Source organism: Colossoma macropomum, unplaced genomic scaffold, assembly GCF_904425465.1.
Source record: "Colossoma macropomum unplaced genomic scaffold, Colossoma_macropomum, whole genome shotgun sequence".
In the NCBI taxonomy this organism is placed as follows: Eukaryota; Metazoa; Chordata; class Actinopteri; order Characiformes; family Serrasalmidae; genus Colossoma; species Colossoma macropomum.
Window position 1 is genome coordinate 6,221,262 of NW_023494810.1, and position 21,278 is coordinate 6,242,539.

The window sequence follows — 21,278 nt, forward strand, 5'->3', positions numbered from 1 at the left end:
ATATAATAGATAAGCCTGCTGTACAGAACTTGAGTTAATTTCAATGTTTTGATAAACATTTGAAAAGAAAATGTTAGCCACGTTATCAGAAGAACACCAGGCCTCTCTGTGAAGGTGAGTAACACTAGTAAATTTACTCCGCTATTTCTGTGAGGAAAGAAATCTACTTTTCATCCACTTGCATTCAGACTAAATTCGTTTAGTTTGTCATTTCGTTTTTGTTGTCTTTATTTCTTTCTGTTCTGTTGGTGACAACACCTGAACTCACACCTCTCACTTTTAAGCTTTAGCATTTCATTTTAGACCAAAAGGGCACTTTCTGGAAATAGGATTTATTTTAGGCCTCAAAACTTTTTAAAAATGTACATTTTTCTTTGGTGATTTTGGACAAAGTAAGCGCTTTTCAGCATATACAGCATTTTTTTTTTAACACTGTTACCATTTCTGGGAGATGTATTCATAGCTTTTAAAAGCCTGTGTCGATTAAATGCATTATTTTCTAGCAATAATACATATTTATGAAATGCATTAAGAACATTTAAAAAAAATAAAAATGGAAACTCTACTTGTGTTATCTATGCTTCAATTATATATTGCTTCAAAGCCTTGAGAGGTTTTTTCTTAAAAGAAAAAAAATGTGCAATTTTTTTTTGTATTTGTAATTTTAACTAATGGCCCTTATTACCAAATAACATAACCTACTAAATTAAATGCTTAAAAAGACTATTTTTACCAAAAATGGCTGAATGACAGTGTTGAAACCTGAATAACAGTGTTAAACATATAGATAATATTCCCCATTAAGATGATATTAATGCAATAAAAAACATACAAATATACAACATAGAGCAGAATGGAAGGTTGAATATTAGAAAATTCAAATTTTTTCATTAAAATCTTTGTTTCAAGCCATTTTTATTTTTAAAATAATTGAAGATAAAAAAAAAATAAGTAGGGTTAAATAAGCAACATTGAGGAGTGTTTAGCCTGATAGGTGCATGTGTTGCATTCTAACTACCAACAACCACATAGTTAACATACATTAAAAAATATATAACTATACGTTCTTTTTTCTAACAATAATGGTGATAACAGGGTTGAATGGTCAAGCTGTACTCATGCTGCCAAATCAGTTTTTTGTGTATAAATTAAGAAAATAACATGAGAATACTTACTTGTCTGATGGTCATTTGGCAGAAAAAACAAAAAGATGATACAAATTCCTGTTTATATCATAATAAAAGGAATGTTTCATTTATTTAAGAGGGGAAACAGATTTGGGTTGGGCAGGGCATAAAACCTGGAGCACAGATTAAAATGACTTTTGTTGAATAAAAAAAATATAATAGGCAAAATAATTCTTTTAACATGAAATTGCTTGGAAACAAACCAAATAACATTTCATGATGGTTTTTATGAATATATTTAATAGAGAAGTTTGATGTCAGTGAAGTTGGACAGCCCAAAATTACCATATTAAAAAGTGGATACGGACATTTTATGTGTTTTTGTGATCATTTAAAAGCTAATTTTGATCATTTTATTTTAGGTTAAAGTACAGATCTCTTTATTTTTTACAGAAATAAAAAAACAGTCACTTTATTGCTTTTAAAAAGGTAACGGGATATAAGTTGAACTCTATTTATGGAAAGTACTAAAAAAAGACAAATAGAGCTTAATAAGCCTTGCCAATGTTTATAGATGCTGGATGTAGTAATAAGCTGCACGGCATTTCAACAGACCTCTGATCTTGTGCATCATTTTGTGGTCAGGTATTCTTGCTTACACAACCTCAGGCATCTATTGAGAACTTTTTTATTTATTTTCTCAAGTTTTTTATTGTATTGTCATTATTTCATTAAAGTAACAACACTTTTAGCTGAGGATGGCTTTAAGCTTCTCTACCCACCTCAGCCTATCTGCCTATTTATCCTGGGTCTCCTCTGGTGGTATTGGTGGAGCTCCCTCCAGGAAAGTACGAAAGTAGTCAGGTGTGTTAAGGTCTGGGTGCTTAACCAACAGATAGCACTTTGGGCCGTAATAAGTTCCCACCAGTGCCATGTTACTTAGTAAAGTAACCACTACTTGAGCAATAGATTTGTCTTTGTCACTGAGACCTGCGTAGATGGGAATAAATATGACCCATGTCACACAGTAGGCTAGGCTGGAGATAGTGATGTCTCTAGCGAGGTTATACTGTTTAACTGGCTTCATGGCCATGAAGGTGCACATGAAGGAGATCAGAGACAGAAGACCATTGAAACCAAGCATTAGGCCAAAGTTCAGGACAGGCTCCACAGGGCAGGACAGGAACCTTGTCAGAAAATTCACTTCCAGTCTGGCCACGTAATGGGTCAGCGAGGGCCCTTCCCTCATAAACCAGCCACAGAGGCCCATCTGAAGCCCACAGCAAGCCAGCACCACCATCCAGGTGCCAGGTCCTCGCAGGTTCTCCAGGTGAGTTGGAGCTCTTTCAGGGAACTCTGTCACACAGACGATCTGCGAAGATAAAAGAGACATATGTTATGCTCTTAAAGGCCCATATTCGACATATAAACAGTCAAAAAGCCCACAGTCTCGCAGTACAGGCTGCCCTGTATTGTTTGAGATACAGCCCAAACTGTTAACACTTTAAATTCCTTAAGGGTCTGAAAAAAGAATCAGCCCTAATGAAGGCAAAATGGACTGTTTCCACAGCTTATTTTTCCATATATGGGCTGTATGGACTAGGGAGTGAACATTAATTTTATTTTTATGATAAGTTTTCTGTTCCACTGAAGAACAGGGTAAAAGGGGGCTAACAAAGTGTGCAGAGAAACAGATGGACCACAGTCTGTAATTGTAGAACTACAAAGTGCACCTATATAGTAAGTGGAGCTGATAAAATGGACAATAAGAGTAGAAACAAGGACATAGTCATGGTCATAATGTTATGCCTGATCGGTGTATGTATGTATATATATATATATATATATATATATATATTCTTTTTTCTAATAATAATGTTGACAACAGGGTTAAATGATCAAGCTGTACTCATGATGCCAAATCTACCTTTAATTTAACTGAAATTAAATATTCTACACGCTATTAGGAGATTTGACATTTTTAAGCTACCTGTAGGGAGATTGCCAGGATGGTGGAGAGAGTCACTGTGGGGAATACGGCGTTTAGAGGTTGCTGCAGACGGCACGCTGTATCATCCGGCTGACCAACAAACAGCACCAGACTGACACAGCCTCCCATAAGACATATCAAGCTCAGGCCACTCAGAGGCCCTCCAGCGGCGCTCACCATTGCCGTCCCTCTGTGTTTGAAGAACAGGAATCCCACCCCTGCCTGGCAGGCCAGCAGGAGAGCCCCTGCCAGAGCCAGTCCTATTGACTCATAAGAATTCCAGGACAGGTATGTATAGGTGGGCAGGGCACAGCTGGTGCTGCGCAGGGTGGACCACTGGCCAGATGGACATGGTGTGCACTGGACATCATCTTTTGAAGGAAGTTAGATGTGTAAAGTAAGCAGATGGTAAAATGTCTTTATATGTTAAAGTCAAGTGCTTTGGTGTGTGTGGTTGAAGTTATTAGTGTACAGTAGTTCCTGAACAAAGTATCGGTTGGCTGATAAAATCAGCTGATGTTGAAGCTCCACAGATTTATTGATGTTTGCAAAATGTAAACCTAAAATACCATAATAATAAAACAAAACTTTTAAAATGCATCCAACTTTTTATAACATGTGTAACTTTCCAAACAATCTGAAAGGCTGACTTGTCATCGCAAGAAGTTGCCAGTTTTTCTGGGCATAGGTGACACATGACTTCCTCTGAGCGATCGAAGGTCACACTCATTCAGTTGTTGCTTTCGGCCTTGTCTTTTATGCACAGAGATTTCTCCAGATTCCCTGAATTGTTTGATGATATTATGCACTGTAGAGTGTTTAATACCTAAAATTCTTACAATTATTTGTTGAGGAACGTTGGCCTGGAAACTGTTGTATTATTTTGCTGACATATTTTTAGAAAAGTTGCAAACCTCAACCCATCCCTGCTCATAAAGGACCTTTTCCCAAGCATGACTGAATCACCTATATAAGAAGTTTTTGAACATTTCTCAACATTCATAGTCTTAATTTGCCTCTGTCCCAACTTGGAATGTGTTACAGGCATCAAATAAAGAATCGGCGTATGTTTCCAAAACAAAGCTAAACATTAAATATCTTTTTTTTTCTGTTCTAATTTAAATACAAGTGGATCTACAAATGCTTTCTCTTTTATTTTGCATTTCACATACTGTCCCAACATTTTTGGAATTGAGGTTTGTACACAGACAAACTGACTGTAAAGCCTTGTAGGTGAAGTTAACTCACCCGTTTTGTTCTGGTAGGTTCCCTCTTTGCAGTCAATGCAGTCGAAGCAGCAGGAGTGAAAGCCTTTAACTATGCGTACTTGTCCTGATTGGCAGTCAGAGGAGCATGTAGATGTGGGAACCTGTCACAGATATCACAGTAACATTTCATCTAAGATTTTGAGAATTCTGATAGAGATTATTTAAAGGTGTGTATATCACAAAGCCTTAATACCACAGAATTCACTGTGTGCCATGGGATGAGCTGCTTATTAATTGTGATGTTCCGGATGAAAGTCCCGATGTCTCGGAAGGTCACGGTGTTGTTCTGAAAGATCCAGACCACTAAATCATAGCCGATGGACGGGTTTCCCTCATTATCAAACTCAATGTGTGCTCCGTTCAGGGTCAGAGAAACCTTTTGTAGCTTCTGCAGCACCTGTGGACCAGATCAAAAGGTTCTGTCACTGTTTACTTACTGCCATGTCATACTGTTAGTAGCCTGACTGATATGAAAATTTTGTCACCCATATGGTTTGTCACTGATACTGAGCTAAAAATCTGATAACCAATAATACTGGCCGGTGTAATACAATATGGTTTAAATTGAAACAGATTTTTTATCGAACTGATATGATTGTCAGTTGCCAATTGTCAAAATTCTGAACTCTTAGACTTGTGAACGTCTTTTACACATTTGTACATTTACAGAATTTTTCCACTTGTTTGGTGTCCAAATTTTATTTCTTTAATTTAGTGCTGGTGCTACAAGGCTTATGTTGCTAACAAACAGTGGAAGTCAATAGTCACCCAAATGTTTCCTGTAAAAACATCCCCAAAACTTCCAAGTCTTCATTAAGATTGCACAGTGTTTATGTAAGGGCCACTGTGGTTCAGAACACATTAGCTCTTAAACCTCAAAGTGGTGTAAAAAAGAGCACAGATTTGATCGCATTTAATGGTACAAACAGCTCTAATTCATGAAACATTCATATGATACAGAAACAAGCTGAGATTTGAGCGCTGATGAGTCTGATGATGAATCAGCTTCAGCGCGAGAAATCAAACACCAGCCTACCTGCACCTCATTTACATATCATTTACATGCAGCACACACTAATTGAATAATAAAATGACAGCATGCAGTGGCTTGTGATACAATGGCTGCCCCTACTAAATAACGGTTATTTATTAGCAGAAATAACAGAAATAGTATGTAAACTGGCGTCTATATGTGAGAATCTGTTGTCTAAAATGCTACCAGCTACTACAGTTTTGTTGAGTTTTATAGTTCATAGTAAGTCACACTGCTCCCCAAATCACACTGACACATCTATGCAGGATGAGAGAAGTTTTGGGGATGTATTTATGACTACATCTGGTGCAAGTGGACAATTGTGTTCCTTGGAGTTTTGCCGGGCCATTCCTTTACATTCCTTTGAATATGGTAGCACTGGGGTGAAACTTCCCTGCATTTTTAACAGTTTCACTGATTTCTAGTTACTGGTCTTAGAGGAGAATTCCACTGATTTAACAAAATTAAATGTTAAAGATGTAAACAGAGTCATTTGCAGTGGGTTCATGTGAAATGCACCATTCTAGAGAAACTTACAGAGTCAGAATTGTTCACAGTGGAGGTGATAGGAACCAAATGTATAATGGTCTGAGAGTCTAACCCCTTAAATGGCCAGGACCCACAGGCCCAATGTTTTCATACATGCTTCTATAACCTAAGAATAACTCAGCTAGATTGTACTGTAGTCTGTGTAGTTACTGAATAATAAGACTTAGTATGTCATAAGCCTGGGAAGAGTAAATAAAAAGCCAGTATTTACATTATAGACATTGTGACCCCTGGTTCATATCACCACCACTGATGAAAAAAGGAAAAAAGAGTTAGACAGTTTTTCTACAGTGCACCATCTCACATCAAATCACTCTGAATCTGTTTACATCTCATTGGATTATATAGAAAAATTTTGCAAAATTGTTGAAATTCCTCTCAATATTGGCAAAATGATTGTCTGCATGTTATCATCTGTATTTTAGGATTATTGGTTCAGTAATAATAATAATAACATTACAACAACAACAACAACAATAATAATAACAACAATAATACTGCTACTACTAATAATAATACATTTTATTTAAGAGTGCCTTTCAAGTAACCCAAGGTCACCTTACAATAAAGAAAATAAAAATAAAGACAAATAATTGTCTCTCAGTGTCAAACAGAGTATTCAATCTTTGTTAAGATGTTTTGAGATTTAAACAACACAGTAGAGTCCAGTAAGGTGTCTGAGATCAATTCCTACCTGCCACGGGTAGATTCTGTTGTATCTGGGGTGTCTGGAGCATTTGTTTGCACTGCAGCCAAGCGTGTCATGCAGGGCATGCGCCACACTGTAGATGGCTGCGTACACACTGAAAGCAGTGCGCTGCACAAGCTCCGTGTCCACTATACTCGCATTCAAAGAAGAAAGGTTCCAGCAGTCTGGGCAAGGGTTGTCCAGAGGGGAGGTGCTGCTGGAGCTCGGCTGTGGAGTGCCCTGCTGGAGCCTCTCTTTCTCCAGCTTGGCAAAGAGCTCATGAACATACGGGCTGAGCAGGCTCACAGGTTGGGTCATGTCAGCAAAGGCCAGTACAGTGCCTATAGTCTCAATGCCAGGCAGTGTGATGAGGCCACTGTGTAGAGCCCAGGCTGTGCTGGCCACCCACACTGCTGTCATGTTCACCCTGATTACCTGCAAAAGGACATCATCGCTCTTCAGCATTACTCTTTTATGGCCTTAATGGATATTTGGATTATCTTTTAACTGTCCTCATCATCTTTGGGGATTTAGTGGTGTAAATCTTTAATAAATCATTTAAAACCTCATCTGTGTACAGTGCTGTATACTGTTAATATTTCCAAAATATGTACCTTTTTCCATGTGGGGATAAACAGTTCCCTGAGAATTTGTGCAGGAATTTCTCTTACCTCTTTGAAAAAAGCAGTAGTTGCTTGAGAGACTGAGAACAACACCACCACTCCCACTTTGGTCTCCTTTATACGGTCCAGGATCTCCCTTATCATTGGCACTGGGTCACCATAAACTGGTATCAGCCCTTCATATGCGACACAGATATTCGCATCAGAGGCCATGCTGGACAGCTGCTGCTTTCCCTGTTTGCCGTACTCGTCCTCACTGCCTATCACCGCCACCCAGTTCCAGCCAAACTCCTTCAGCAGCTGCACCATAGCAGCGGCCTGCCAGCGGTCACTGGGCACGGTACGCACAAAGGATGGGTACTGCAATTTGTCACTGAACTCATCACTGGTGGCCCTGTAGCTGACCTGAGAGGAGAGGAGTCAAATGACTTCAGAGTCTTCAGCCAAGATGTGTTTGCTGATTGCTGATTCTTTAGTTTTGTGCTGGAGCTACAAGGCTAATGGAGCTAATAAGTAATGGAAGCTTATAGCCACAAGGTTGGCATTGTGCAAAATGTATACCCGAATCATCACATACATGCTTCAAAGCTCTCTGAGTAGTCGCTAAAATACAGGGTGATTCAAAAAGATTATTCTGATTTCAAAGTGCCATATTTTTACAACCGTGAGGCGCCTAGGAACCAATCACTCACCAATTGAAAGAGGGGGTCATAGAGTTTCTGACTGTCACCGGAAGATGGCTCCCTTCAGTCTGCGAGGAGATGAGACCCCTAAGCAGCAAACGTTCTGAGTTCTCCACTTCAATAAGAGTGAATCCGTCATAACTGTGCAACGTGATTTTCATGAGCAGTGAACCTCCAACAGCTCAGAGCGTTCGTCTCTGGTTCCACAGCACTGGATGATCTCCAAAATCTCGTTGAAAGAGCCGTGAGTGCAGCGACACCCGACATGCTCAATCCAGTATGGGATGAGTTTGACTATGGCGTTGATGTTGTCTGTACAGCTGGAGGAGGTTCATACTGAGCACTTGTACAGTAACATAATAAACTTAATGCTCACTTAAACCATTCACTGTTTTCTGTTCTGTAATGATTTCCAAGTGAAATAAATCATTTTGAAATCAGATTAATCTTTTTGAACCACCCTCTACTTCTGACTTTGAAAGACATGCTCTTTCCTAAAAACTGGACAAGGAATGGAGAACATACAGTATACTTTTCATCCATTTTTATAGATAAAAGTATGACGCTAATCAGTGAGGTATAGTGCTGCATTTAATTGATCAGAATTACATCATTTTTGCCTTCACGACGCTTAAGCGACAGCGGGAAAACACATGAGGGAGATTATTTTTGGCAACAAGCTAGCAAGCTAACATTATTATTTACCTTATTATTATTTACCTTCCTAAAATGACATTCTTTATGGTCAGTATTATAGATTTTACTCATAATTTCATTTAAAGGTGATCTTATATAGTAACCATTGAATGAAGTGGTACTTTATTACTGTTGTCACTGTGAGCAGCCATGTTGGTATGACGTTATATGCTGAACTCATAGTTGAGGGCACCTTTCCGACTTCCAAGTCGATGGGCCTTTTTTTGTTTCTTCCTAGTTTGAGGTTGGAAAGCTCAGAAAGCTTTAGCCAAACCCAGCACAAGGTTTCATTATTTGTTAGCCTACATTAGACTTGTAGCACCAGAGCAAGACTAAGGAAGTAAACTTCAGGTGTCAAACAAGCTTTGGGGTGCCATTTGGGGTGAATGAAAAATGCTGTAATTTTTTTTTTATACATAATGCTCTTCTTTTTCTTTGTACATTGTCTTGTGAGTCAAACTGCTAATTTTGAACCAGAAACCAGATGCTGTTGCTACTAGAGCTTGATGGTTCTTACCTGCGGCATCAAGAAAAAGCCAAGCAACTTTCCAATGACAGCGGCTATCTCAGAGTTGCATGGGCCAATGACTGCTGTCACATGGGTCATGTACTCAGTGTAGTTACACATCACCTCCAGTTCGTCAGAGGAACCTGTGGTGAGAAACCGCAGGGTGGGCTTCATGATGACTGCTGGCTGCCTGCAGCAGTCATGGCTTTCGAAGCCCAGCGTGACATCAGGGAGGAGGTCAGGTGTAGCATTGATCTCATCCACAGTGTACTTCATCACTAATGCCATTGCCAGGCCGTACGCATCAACACTGTCACACAAAATACAAATCACAAGGTCTAAGACAAACGAAGGAGTATAAAAAATAACAGCAACACCATGTGCAAGCGAAGCGAAGCGAACTCCCATTGCAGTTACTGGCTAATACCTTTTGAGTTGATCCACCAACTTTGACAGAATACCTAGAAATAAGCTACCTTATATTTTATAACACTATAAAGTTGAATGCAGCTTTTGATGCCTGCATTGTTGTAGCTGTGGTAACTGATAGTGGAATACAAGCTATTGCATATACAGTACTGTGTAAAATCAGTTTGGAAGACTTGCTTTTAGTTATTTCCAAAGAAATCTGCAAGATATTTTTCCACACCTCCAAAATTCAGTCTTAGATGTTGGCTGCAAACACATTCAGTGATGCTGAGGTCTGGACTCTGGAATGACCAGTTCATTGTTCAGTTCAGAGACAATCACCAGCTTCTTTGTTTCTTCCTTGCTGTACTTGACAACTACACGTCCATTCACGTCAATAGCGGTGAGTTGTCCTCTCACAGTGGAAGGGCTTGATTTTCTCATATTTCTCAGGATGAAAGCTTTAAGGACTGTTTATCTGACACTGACAGTTTTGTTGGTCTAACAAGTCTTGCAAGGTTGCTATGAATCACATTTTCTCTGTATCTTTTAATCATTTTTTGAACTCTAGTTTTGGAGATTCCTGTTTTTGTCCACTTGTTCTCCTCATCTAATCTAATCTCCTCAAAAAAAATCTCTTAAAAAATGAATAACTGGCTGTTTTTCTTGGAAATTAATGCAAGGGTGGTCTCTGACTTTTGCACAGTACTGTATTGTATGCTATATGTCCAAAAGTATGCAGACACTCTTCTAATTACCGAATTCAGTTACGTTAAGGTGCACCCATTTTTGACAGGAGTTCTATTACGCACACACAGCTTGTGTATGCTCACTCTGGAACAGCCGAACATGAGCATAAGATCGCCGTGTCCACTGCCAAGCGTTGGCTAGAGGGGTATAAAGCTCCCCAGCATTGGGCTGTGAAGCAGTGGAACTGCGTTCTCTGGAGTGACAAAGCTACTTGTGGCTGAATACAATCAAATCTTCACAGCAATATTCCAACATTTGGTGAAAAGCCTTCTCAGAAGCGTACAGGCTGTTACTGCAGCAAATGAGGATGAACTCCCTATAAACACACTCAATTTCAGTAGATGTCTACTGACCTTTGGACATCTAGTCTGTGCATATAGTCCAATTAGTATATAAACTCTCCACGAGATGTCTGACACCGACATTGTCACAGAAAAGCCCTTCACGAAGATCTATTAAAGGGTGATGAAGAACGACAGCTATCAAACAAACAAAACCAGCTCCACTTTGTTAGGTAAAGGCTGATCCCTTTTGAAGTGATCTACCTGTCGCAGTGAATATCATCCGGTTCCACTCTTTTGCTCAGGTTGCTGGTCAGCTGGTTGATGGGGAAAAGCCCTCCAAGTAGAATATCCCCTGGAGACCTGAAGAGATTTGTGGAGATGTTTTTGAACCATTGTGGATTCTCTCCGTGGCCAGCCTTGAGCATAAGACAAAGAGCCAGCAGTGTCCACTGCATGGCCATTCTGCAAAACACAAGACAAGACAGTATTTGATTAGCAAAATTAAAGGATGCTTCAGCTCTTTTGAAGGGTGGTCTTACCTAAGTAAAAGTAGTAAAAGTGCTCTGAGAAGTGTCTTTCCTGGTGGTCTGGAGACGCTAATGCTGTGGGTCCTAATAGCTGCCTGGTCTGCCGGGGCTTGACCGTGCTATATCCACATACAGAGGCGGATGTGTATTTAAATGAGTGGTTTACATGATGTTGCCCGCACATTTGTTTGAACATTTGCTGGTTCTGCACTTTGACTGCAGATCAGATGTTCAGAGATTCTTCTACAGAGGCTGATTTACTTATTAGAAGCATAATCTTTTAAATGCTTCTAAATTCTTGAGGTAAGATGACTCTGTAAGGATTATGTATGTGTCTGCATTCGGGCTGAACTCAAGCTGCAGAACGCTTGACTTTAACTCTGGGTCACATTTGAACTACTGTAGAGAAAAACCTTTCCTGTGGTTGTTTTACACTTTGTGTAAGATATTTGTGTGAAAATGTTGGAATATATTACATAGGTGAGAAATGGAAATGAGCCCAGCTGCAGGCTCTCATGTTTCAGTCACTTAGCCTATTTCCATGGTATTTGCTTGTGGGTTTGACTCAAGGCTCTTTAGAGTACATTTGGGTTCAGGGCATGTTAAAAAGAAAGACGCACACATATTTGTTGAAAAAATACTTCAAATAAGATTAGTCTATTAAAAGTCAGCAATAGTAGATGCTACGCTAATAGCTAATTATTGGTAATATCCTACTATTGTGTAGTGATGTCAGACGTCTGCATGTAAGTAATAAAGAAAGGAGTGCCCAATGTTCTTGTATTGGGGGGCCAAAGTACAATGTCTGTTGTGGTCTAGGCAAAAAAACAATTAACTTTAAAGGCATTTTTTCAGTATTTAGTGTATCCACTTTTTAAAGCAGCACTATGTAACATATGGAGATTTGGAGACCTCTCTGGTGGACATGTGTAATTGCATGCAATGCATTGCATTTGTGATTCAGCCCCCCACGAGTGGATGAATCTGATGATTGCAAGTGAGTTGAAAGAGTATTCAAAGAGAACTCAGTCAAAACTTGATGCAGGACTCATCTTCTGAGTGAGTGAATTATCAACTATTGTCATCATGTCTTCATCAGTATAACGTTGATTTCGCATTTGAGACCTAAATATTGAGCCTGACCTTCTTTTTGAGTCTGTACATGTGACATAATTATGTAAAGACATATAACGTGGTTTGAAAAACTAAAATAAACTTACATAGTGCTGCTTCAAATTTTTACATTTTCTTCTTTGTTTGTCCATTTCCTTTCCTCAGTGATGGCCTCTTGACAGCTACACATCCTTTCAGACCCATAGCACTGAGTGGTCTTCTCACAGTGGAAGGATGGACAAAAACACCTGTGGATGTTTTTGGATCTGAAGCAGCTTGATTTTCTCCTCTCTCTCAAAGATGAAAGCTTTAAGTGCTGTTTATCTGATGGGGTGTTTTGATGTCTACCAGGTCTTGCAAGTGTTTGTTAGAAGTCGTGTTTTCTCTGTATCTGTTAATCATTTTTTGAATTTGTGCCTTATGCAAGTGAATTATATCAAATCAATCTCCTCAGAAATCTCTCCTGAAAATGAACTTGTACCTAATGGTTGTTTGGACTGGACATCATAGAAATAAAGGGTGGTCTCTGACTTTAACACAATACTGTATAAAAACACTTGAGGGAAAAGGACTTAGGGTAACTTTCTAGTAGGTTTTGAAGGGACAGTTCTGGGATGTTTTGGTTTTAAGTGGGCTCCTTGGTGAGCTATCAGTAATCTAAAGCACTTTTATTGCAGTACTCTGTGGACTGGTTTCCAGTGAAAACTGCAAACTGGCCTTTTATACATACACAAACTACTTACAGTCATAGATCATGTGGCTGTAGAGAATTTGCATGCATTTAATGTCAAGTGATACATTATGCCAAAGTTTAAGCAAAAAACTTTGCATGCACTTTTGGCTGTTATTCCATTGCAGTTCCGATTATACCACACATTTCCAAGTGTTTTGCATGCTTTAGAGCTGAACTGGCTTTGAAAACGCTTTTCTGTTTTCCTTGAGCTCCTTTCTGTGCAGAAATCTGTGAAGAAAATGATAAAGTATTATAAGTCTACCTAACTTTCTCAACTGTATGTTGACGTCTTTGAATATATAGAGTCTTGTTGCAGTAATTACAGTCTCTATCCATTGCTGCACTGCTGTTCCATCACTGTCCACCAGGGGGAACACTTTCCCCACACTTTTAGTTAGTGTTTGTACCAGTACTCTTTGAGGGAGAGAATAAAAGGGCTCAAATACTCATGTATTACTTATTTCCTGATCATTAACATTTCAGATCTTTTTAGTCTTTAGTCTTAGATGCGTTCCTGTGTCCCCATGTGGCTTTCTTCCAAGTGTTCTTCTCAGTTCCTCAAGGGCTGTCATTCTTTCTTCTATCTCCTCAGAGATCTTTGACGTAAGCAGGTAAAGGCCCACACCGCTCCTTATCATCCTCAGACCTGGAGAGGAACATTTTCATTTAGTTTACACAACACCCAGTGTACAGTGGCGTAACTAGGAACTTTTGGGTCCTCGTGCAAAAAATGTGGCCAGATACGAAAAGTACCTTCAACTAATTAAAACAGGACAGTGCAAATTTCTTGTTAACCACTAGTGCTGTTGTGTCTACCAAGCTGGTGCTCTTATGTAGACTAATAGCTGACATATATTAATAAGTTACTGCAGCTACCCATCGGTCAGGGGGTAAAATTGCATAAGAAGCAATATAAAGAGTCCAAGACGTTAGGGGCTGGTAGTTATTCCACCACACATGGCCTTTCTTCTCCAGTGTCATTACCCTCTATTCTCCCACCATACATTCATTATGATTGGTGATAGTCTGTCACATTAATAGGATGTAATCAAGAGCATCTATCATTCTGATTTCGAACACTTTGCTAGAGGCTCATTTCCATATTCTTGCAAGGCTGAAAGTGACCACTGACATCTGTGCTTTCCATCATAGTAGTAGCAGCTCTAAATTTCTCTGAATTATGAAAAACTTACTTGCCTCTGGTATCTAGTACTGGCTAATGCAGTGGACACTTTAACCATTTTACTGTTGGTAAACTTTGACAACGTTCTTTTGATTACTTCATAAAATGTTAAACAAAATGATAAAACACTTCTTTAACAACATCAAACTGATAGTAGATCTTTGTGTGGAGAAAGCCTGGAGAAAAACTCCAAGTTAGACTCCACTAAAGCTACTGTACAGCACAGAGGTGAAAACTGGTCTGGAGTTATTATTATTGCAACATTGTTGGCAAACTTGTGTTTATTGGTGGGATCATGAAGTCAGTAGTGCACAAAAAGCATATTGGATGCAAACTTGCAGAGGTCTGCTAAGAACTGCATAAACAATAACATTTAAAACACAGCAGCTGTCTTTTGAAAGGTTTTGGAGTGGTCTGTTAGAATTGAATACTGCTCTGTTTTCTAACAGACTTACTACATTTTTAAGTATGGCGTTAATGCCCAAATGTATTTTGGACCACTATATATAAAGTTAAAAAGGACAATCAAAAGGTGCTTGCATTCTGTAATATTCACTAGTAATAGCATTTTGACACAAAATACCAATTGAAAATGACTGTTTTTGAACTTTCTTGAAGAAAGTATTGCATGTTTTTTCAGAAACTTTCATGGCGAGCGCATCAACATAGAATATATGTCCAAACACATCAGAAAAGTGCCACCACCAGCAGTTGGGAAGTGGGTTTTACATAGAAATAAGAAGAATAGGAATAAGGGGAGAACCCTGCTGGTAGGGAAAAACATTAAGCAAAATAAGATCTAATAAATATGAGTGGTCAATGATCATAAAAGATTCCAAACACATAATTAAGGTGCGAAATACCAGTCCTGGGGGTCCGAGACCCTCTAATTAAGCTCTTGGACCTCCTGAATGTCTCAAAATCAAATTGGGGGTCCTTAAAAGTAAGGTTATTATGACATAATGCCGTCCATTAAGGAAAATTAACCCCCAAATACAAATTCAGGGAAAGTTCATTTGTTTAGCTGCTTCACTCTCAATCGGCGAGTTTCTGTCTTTGATATTCTTAACTAACCAGTGATGCAAGACTGGTTTGCCTCAGGGTGGCACCGTAGCAAACTGTTTTTTTGCGCACTGTAAGGCTGAATAGGGACATACGGTGTCACTGATGTGAAGCACTGCTCTTATGAAGCATCAAAAGCTTTTTGACTGCTAATGGCGCCCCTTTGTGGAGAACCTGTAGCCTGCGAAACGTGAGTTCCATGAGGTGAGTTGGTCCTGAGCAGTAGTTACTATACCTGGGGTAATTTCACAAACCTAGGACAAATGAGGAGATGTGTAAGATCCCAGTTAATGTGTGGAAGAGCGCTTCACCAGACTAGAAAAGAGAATTTTTAGAAGAAGAATCGTTAAACCAATCAGTGCCACTATGGCGGGTGAGTCAGCAGCCCGCCAATGCTGTAGAAGCCTGCCAACATTGGACCCCCACGAACACCAGGGGGTATTTTGCACACTGCACATAATACATATTCTGTCAAAATCTCTAGATTATTGTTTTATTGCTGTCGTTACAGTATTACTTCATAATTTCACATTCCCTCTCTCAAATGGACTGAACTACAGCATTCACTGTTATTTGCACCAGAACATTCCTTCTGCTGTTCTATTACTCAATTATTTCCCATTAAAACAAGCTGGCTAGCGAAATGCTAATGTTAATGATCGCAGGAGGTAACGTTTATTTTTTTCCATATGTAATGTGTTTCCCACATACACTGCACTCATCTTATATGGGGTTTGGAATTTAACCCCTTTAAATCACAGGTTTATTACATACTAAGGATTATTATTTAGTAACTACAAGAACCTCAGTGCAAACTGGTTGAGCTATTATTTGGTTATAGAAGTGTGTAATAAAACTTTGGCCTGTCGGTAGGCCCTGGCCAATAAAGGGGTTAAATGCTTGATTATTATTATTTTTTTTTGGAGGGACATTTCAGCCATGCTAACTTTGTTACATCCATGTTGACGAGTGCACCAGCGCCCCCTGCTTTATGCTCCCCCTTGGAGCTTTGGATTTGTTTAGAAATTTCACACTAAGTTTGTTCCCACACTGTTGAGTCTGCATTCCTAACCACATTTAAAACAAAATTTCTCATGATTTTCTGGCTGGGCAAGACTGCCTTCACTAGAGAGTAGGCTAACAGGTTAACTTAGTGCTAACACAGCGATAACATTACATAGGTCTGTAGTGGTGACTGCATTAACAAATTAGCTTTGTCTTAGTGAGTGATTATTAATAATAATAACAATTAATTAATTTAAATAACAAAGTTTTCCCTTTACATTGGCTGAAAAATGAATGGTAATTGGAACAATACAGAACAAAAATACTCCAAAAATTGCTTGTAATAAAGTCTCTTCACATTAACTTATATTAAAAGTGAAGACAGTTTTGGGGTTCTTCTGTAAAGTTGCCCTTTTGGTGGACAGAGACAAAATATTATTTAGGTAGTGTAAAAAAAAAATCATCAACAACAAAAAACAACAAAACTTTGAACCACAATTACACCACTGGCCCCAGCTGTCAGACTGAAAAGCCAACTTGTGGTCTGTACAAGGCAGGAAATGAAAACTATAATGTACCTTTAAATGTTAACAGTCGCTTCTGGGTTTGTTATTTTGAAGCGCTTTATTTTAATACCCAACGATTTCCTGCTCCACACGTCCACCGGGCCTGTTTTTGAACACGCTGCTGCTGCAATGTTTTGGCTCGCCATTCAGGTGTGTATGAGGGCATAGGGGTGCACTGCCTCTGTGTGTGTGTGTGTGTGTGCCTTTGCATCACTCAGTATGTATGCAATAACGAGCATGTTTTTTCAGCGTGTGCTTCGGTGCATCCAAGCGTACAGTGTGTGTGACTGCGTAGGTGGAGGAGTCAATCTCCTGCGCCTGCCTGTGTGTGTGTGCTGGTGCTGATGGGTGCGTAGGCGTAGGCCTCAGCAAGCACATGTTCACTTTTTTCTCTGAAAGTGGCATTGCAACATACAGCTGGCTTTCTCTTCAGATTCTGATCTCATCTTTCTTTTTATTCTTTAGAAAGTTCAGGCTGAGATAGTCTCTGAGCCTAGAACAACCGACTTGATTACGATTCTTTAGGAAATGATTCACTGCATCAGGAAATCTCAAATTGTGTCATGATTCAGTCTGACTATTTAGGTATTTTTTAGAATTATAGCAACTCTTTTACAGTACTGCGCACCGTCAGATACAGATCCTTCATTTATTTCATTTCCAGTCAAAACAAACATTTAATACTGCAACCCCAATTTCCAAAAAAGTTGGGATGCTGAGCAGAATGTAAATAAAAGTAGAATGCAATGAAATGCAAATCATGTAAACCATATTTTTAAATGAAAATAGTACAAAGACAACATATAAAATATTGAAACTGAGAAATTTTATTGTGTTTTGAAAAATATATTTTGAATTTGATGCCAGCAACACGTTCCAAAAAAAGTTGGGACGGGGGCATATTTACTACTGTGTTTTATCACCTCTTCTTTTAACAACACTCCATAAGCATTTGGGAACTGAGGAGGACCAATCGCTGTAGTTTTGAAAGTGAAATGTTTTCCTGTTCTTGTTTGATATAGGATTTCAGCTGCTCAACAGTTCAGGGTTTCCTATGTCATATTTTTAATTTCATAATGCGCAAAATGTTATCAGTGGTGACAGGTCTGGACTGCAGGCAGGCCAGTTTAGCACCCTCACTCGTTTAATACAGAGCCATGCTGCTGTAATACATGCAGAATGTGGTTTGTCCTTGTCTTGCTGAAATAATCAAGGCCTTCACTGAAAAAGATGTTGTCTGGATGGCAGCATATGTTGCCAAAACACGTATATATGTGCACATCACCCATGACATGTGCACTAATGCTCCCCTATACCATCATGAATATTGGCTTTTGAACTGTGCACTGATAACAAGCTGAGTGGTCTTTAGCCCGGAGGACACAGTGTCCATGATTTCAGAAAAGAATTTCATATTTTGATTTGCCAAATTCAAAAACAATACAATTTCTCAGTTTCAACATCTGATATGTTGTACTATTTTCAATGAAATATAGGGTTTATATGATTTGCATATAGTTTTTTATTTATATTTTGAACAACTTTTTTGAAAATGGGTTTGTAAAAATGTGATTTATTTTCAGAACACATTTCTGAGTAGATCAAATATGAGACCTTTTGCATAAGAGAAGGGAAAGCCAAATGTGAAACAAAGGAGTATCCATTACAAGTTCAAAAGTTGATTAAAAGATACAAAGCATATAGGACTTCTAACCACTACCTGCAACTCCTGGTCATCAGCAAAACAGTACTTGAAAGCTTTCATTTTTGGGAGATAATAAAGCAGCACTCTTGCTTCAGATCTGAAAAACATTCTGTTTCTGTCCATCCTTTCGCTGTGAGAAGACAAATCTGATTGTGAGAAGCAGAAAATGCAACCAACTTTGAAGACCGAACTTAAGTGTCGAAAAATAGCCCTGCAGATTTCTTTGAAAAACTGAAAGCAAGTTTACTAAAAAGAATGGAAGCTATAACAAATGTATAAAGGATAGATGAATACTACTACTGAAAGACTACCATTATATTTAGGTAAATTATTTCTCCCTGATGAATAACTCAAAAACTAATGATCGTTTTGACTGGAAAAAATGAAAGAGTGTCTCTAATGTTTGCTCAGTACTGTACTTACTAGTGTGTACAGTTTATCGTACACAGTAGTGAATATAACCAACAAAAACAATATGTTTTTTAAAGGGGTGTTCTGGCCTAAAACTAGAATATAATATGTTATGTGTCATGTTGTGTATTATTTATTACTACATCCCTCAGCCACAAAGATTTAACAGGATTCATGATTTTATATCATGTTCAGTTTTCTCTCACTTCAATACCCAGCATGCATTACACAAATACATCATACGATCACTGGGAATCCCTGTCGTGTCACCCAATACTGACGCCACTGATCTATATACATATAAATACAACCAAGCTAGCATTATTGTAACTCTTACTTCTGTCCCGAACAAAATTGTACAGAAAACAGCAATTCTGTCTAAAATAAGCACAAAATGGATGTCAGTTGCCTTTGAGTCAGAGAAAAGAAGCCAAACTGAGGCAAAGTATCTAAATAGCGACCTTGCTAACTTAGCTTTTAGCTTGTTGTCCTCCTCATCTGACGAGTAAGTCACTTGAGTAATCCACTCTCTACACTGGATGATTTGAAGACAGTCGCTACAGTTATTAAACTGTAAAAAGATAATCCGCTTCCTAGCAGTGATTTAGCTCTCTGGCTATCTTCTGCATCCACCAGCTAACAAAAAAAACAAACAAAAACTCCAAAATAAAACAGCCCCCAAAACCCACCCCAAAGCGGCTGAAGTCTTTCAAGTTTCTCCCACCTTCAGGATACATCATCAGAAGGTGGGTCCTTGTCTTTAAACTGGAAAACCTCATTCTAGGGATTACTGCGGCATTCTAAATTAGCACCCCCTCCTCAAGTAGTACAGCCCTGGTTTGTTGGCTGTAATTTGTCAATCTTATAGACATTAGCCTGTTTAAATTTGGTATGGCATGCACTGTAAAAAATGCTGTAAATTTACAGTATATGTTTGACAGTAAAACACTGGTTTATTTATTTTACAGGATCATACTGTGAAAGATTGAGCATTCAAAACAGTGCCGTGGTTTACAGATACATACCAGATAATTAAATTTACAGTAACTTTCCAGTAAAGCACTGAAATTTACAGTAAATAATTGTTAATTTAATATAGAGTGAAATACTGTAATTTACTGTGAATATATAGTACTTTACTGGCAACTGTGCTGCCAGTAAATTGCTGTCAATTTTACAGTATTTTTTTTACAGTGTGGTGCTGGTTGACAATACAGGCAGTTGACAAAACAGTGCATTATTTTTATTTTTTGCATTGCTTACCAAAGTAGCAACTGAATTTCCATATGTGAATCTTATGAATATGGACAGTAGTGTCAAAAAGTGGAAAATACCAAAAAGAAAAAGCACCAAAATATCGGATATTTCTGCCTCTGAGCAGGTGAGCAGTGAGAAATGCTAACAAGAGCTTAGTAAGCTAGCATTAGTTAACAGCATATTAGCCATTATGATACGATGAAAAGCTGGAGAGAACAGAGGAAATGAAGAGGACGACAATGCCCAGATTTTAGAGATAGCCTAATAACCTAGTTTGAGCACTGTGCTTAATTAGCCTTTCTCTGTTAGCTAGTAAAAGTTAGCTGTTAGCAATTTTCAGACATGAAACGAAGCGACAGGATCTGCTGTCATCCTTTTGCCCTTTCTTATATTTTGGGAGATGACAACTCCCAGATAACTTTATTAGATTATTTAACTTTTTCCCATATGAAAATTTGACACATGTGGATCTCAAGTATACAACATATATGAGCATATATATGGATTTCCCTTATATCCACCTTATCTTCACATATGGACATAAATTACTTGAACGTATTTGAAATTTTCCATTTTCAAATATGGGACATATATTTCAGCCATATATCAGACATTTTAACAGCATATGACAGAAAATATTATTCATTATTCATATATGTTTGGCATATATGACACATTTATTAAAAATTAAGCCTGGCCCTATATGATATGTGCATATGTGTGCATAGATCAAGTTTCTAGATGTTCTTTCCTTAAGTAATTTTATTAGGTGTAATTATATCTCATTATATTGGCTGGAGATTAAATAAATTGCTGTTGTCAGAAGAAAACCTCATATCTCCAAAATGGTAACTTTACAGGAGAAGGAAAAAACATACTTTACTTTTAATGTAAGTCAGTGGAACCAGAATTCACAATGTAAAGGGCAACAGATATTTTCAAATTATGTCAAAAAAAAGAAAAACGAGGTTTTCTTCTGATAGCAGCGAAATGAAGTGTGGTCTCTGACTTTTAAACAATGCTGCACAAATTTGTTAATCAACAGATACAGAAACTGTAATTCTACACAAGTGGCCATTGAGTGTACAAGATAGGTTGACCTTTAAAAC

The 21,278-nt window shown here is 38.4% G+C and overlaps 1 protein-coding gene across 1 annotated transcript; it reads right to left on the minus strand.

The window, feature by feature from the left end:
* Window positions 1-1,694: 1,694 nt before the first annotated feature.
* Window positions 1,695-11,202, minus strand: LOC118799710 (taste receptor type 1 member 3). The gene is made up of 9 exons (XM_036559706.1): window positions 11,147-11,202; window positions 10,869-11,069; window positions 9,175-9,475; window positions 7,327-7,683; window positions 6,662-7,090; window positions 4,579-4,782; window positions 4,366-4,486; window positions 3,118-3,488; window positions 1,695-2,499 (listed from the first exon to the last, which is right to left on the minus strand). Exons 2-9 carry the CDS (start codon window positions 11,066-11,068, stop codon window positions 1,924-1,926), a joined length of 2,559 nt encoding a protein of 852 aa, XP_036415599.1. The 5' UTR covers window position 11,069; window positions 11,147-11,202; the 3' UTR covers window positions 1,695-1,923.
* Between the last annotated feature and the right edge of the window lie 10,076 nt (window positions 11,203-21,278).

Excerpts from the sequence above, each read along its gene's own strand:
- LOC118799710 (XM_036559706.1), bottom strand. The coding sequence starts at position 11,068 with ATGGCCATGCAGTGGACACTGCTGGCTCTTTGTCTTATGCTCAAGGCT. Across the intron at positions 4,783-6,661 it reads ACAGAATCTACCCGTGGCAG|GTGCTGCAGAAGCTACAAAA; the intron begins GTAGGAATTGAT and ends TCTGGTCCACAG. Across the intron at positions 2,500-3,117 it reads TCCTGGCAATCTCCCTACAG|ATCGTCTGTGTGACAGAGTT; the intron begins GTAGCTTAAAAA and ends TTATCTTCGCAG.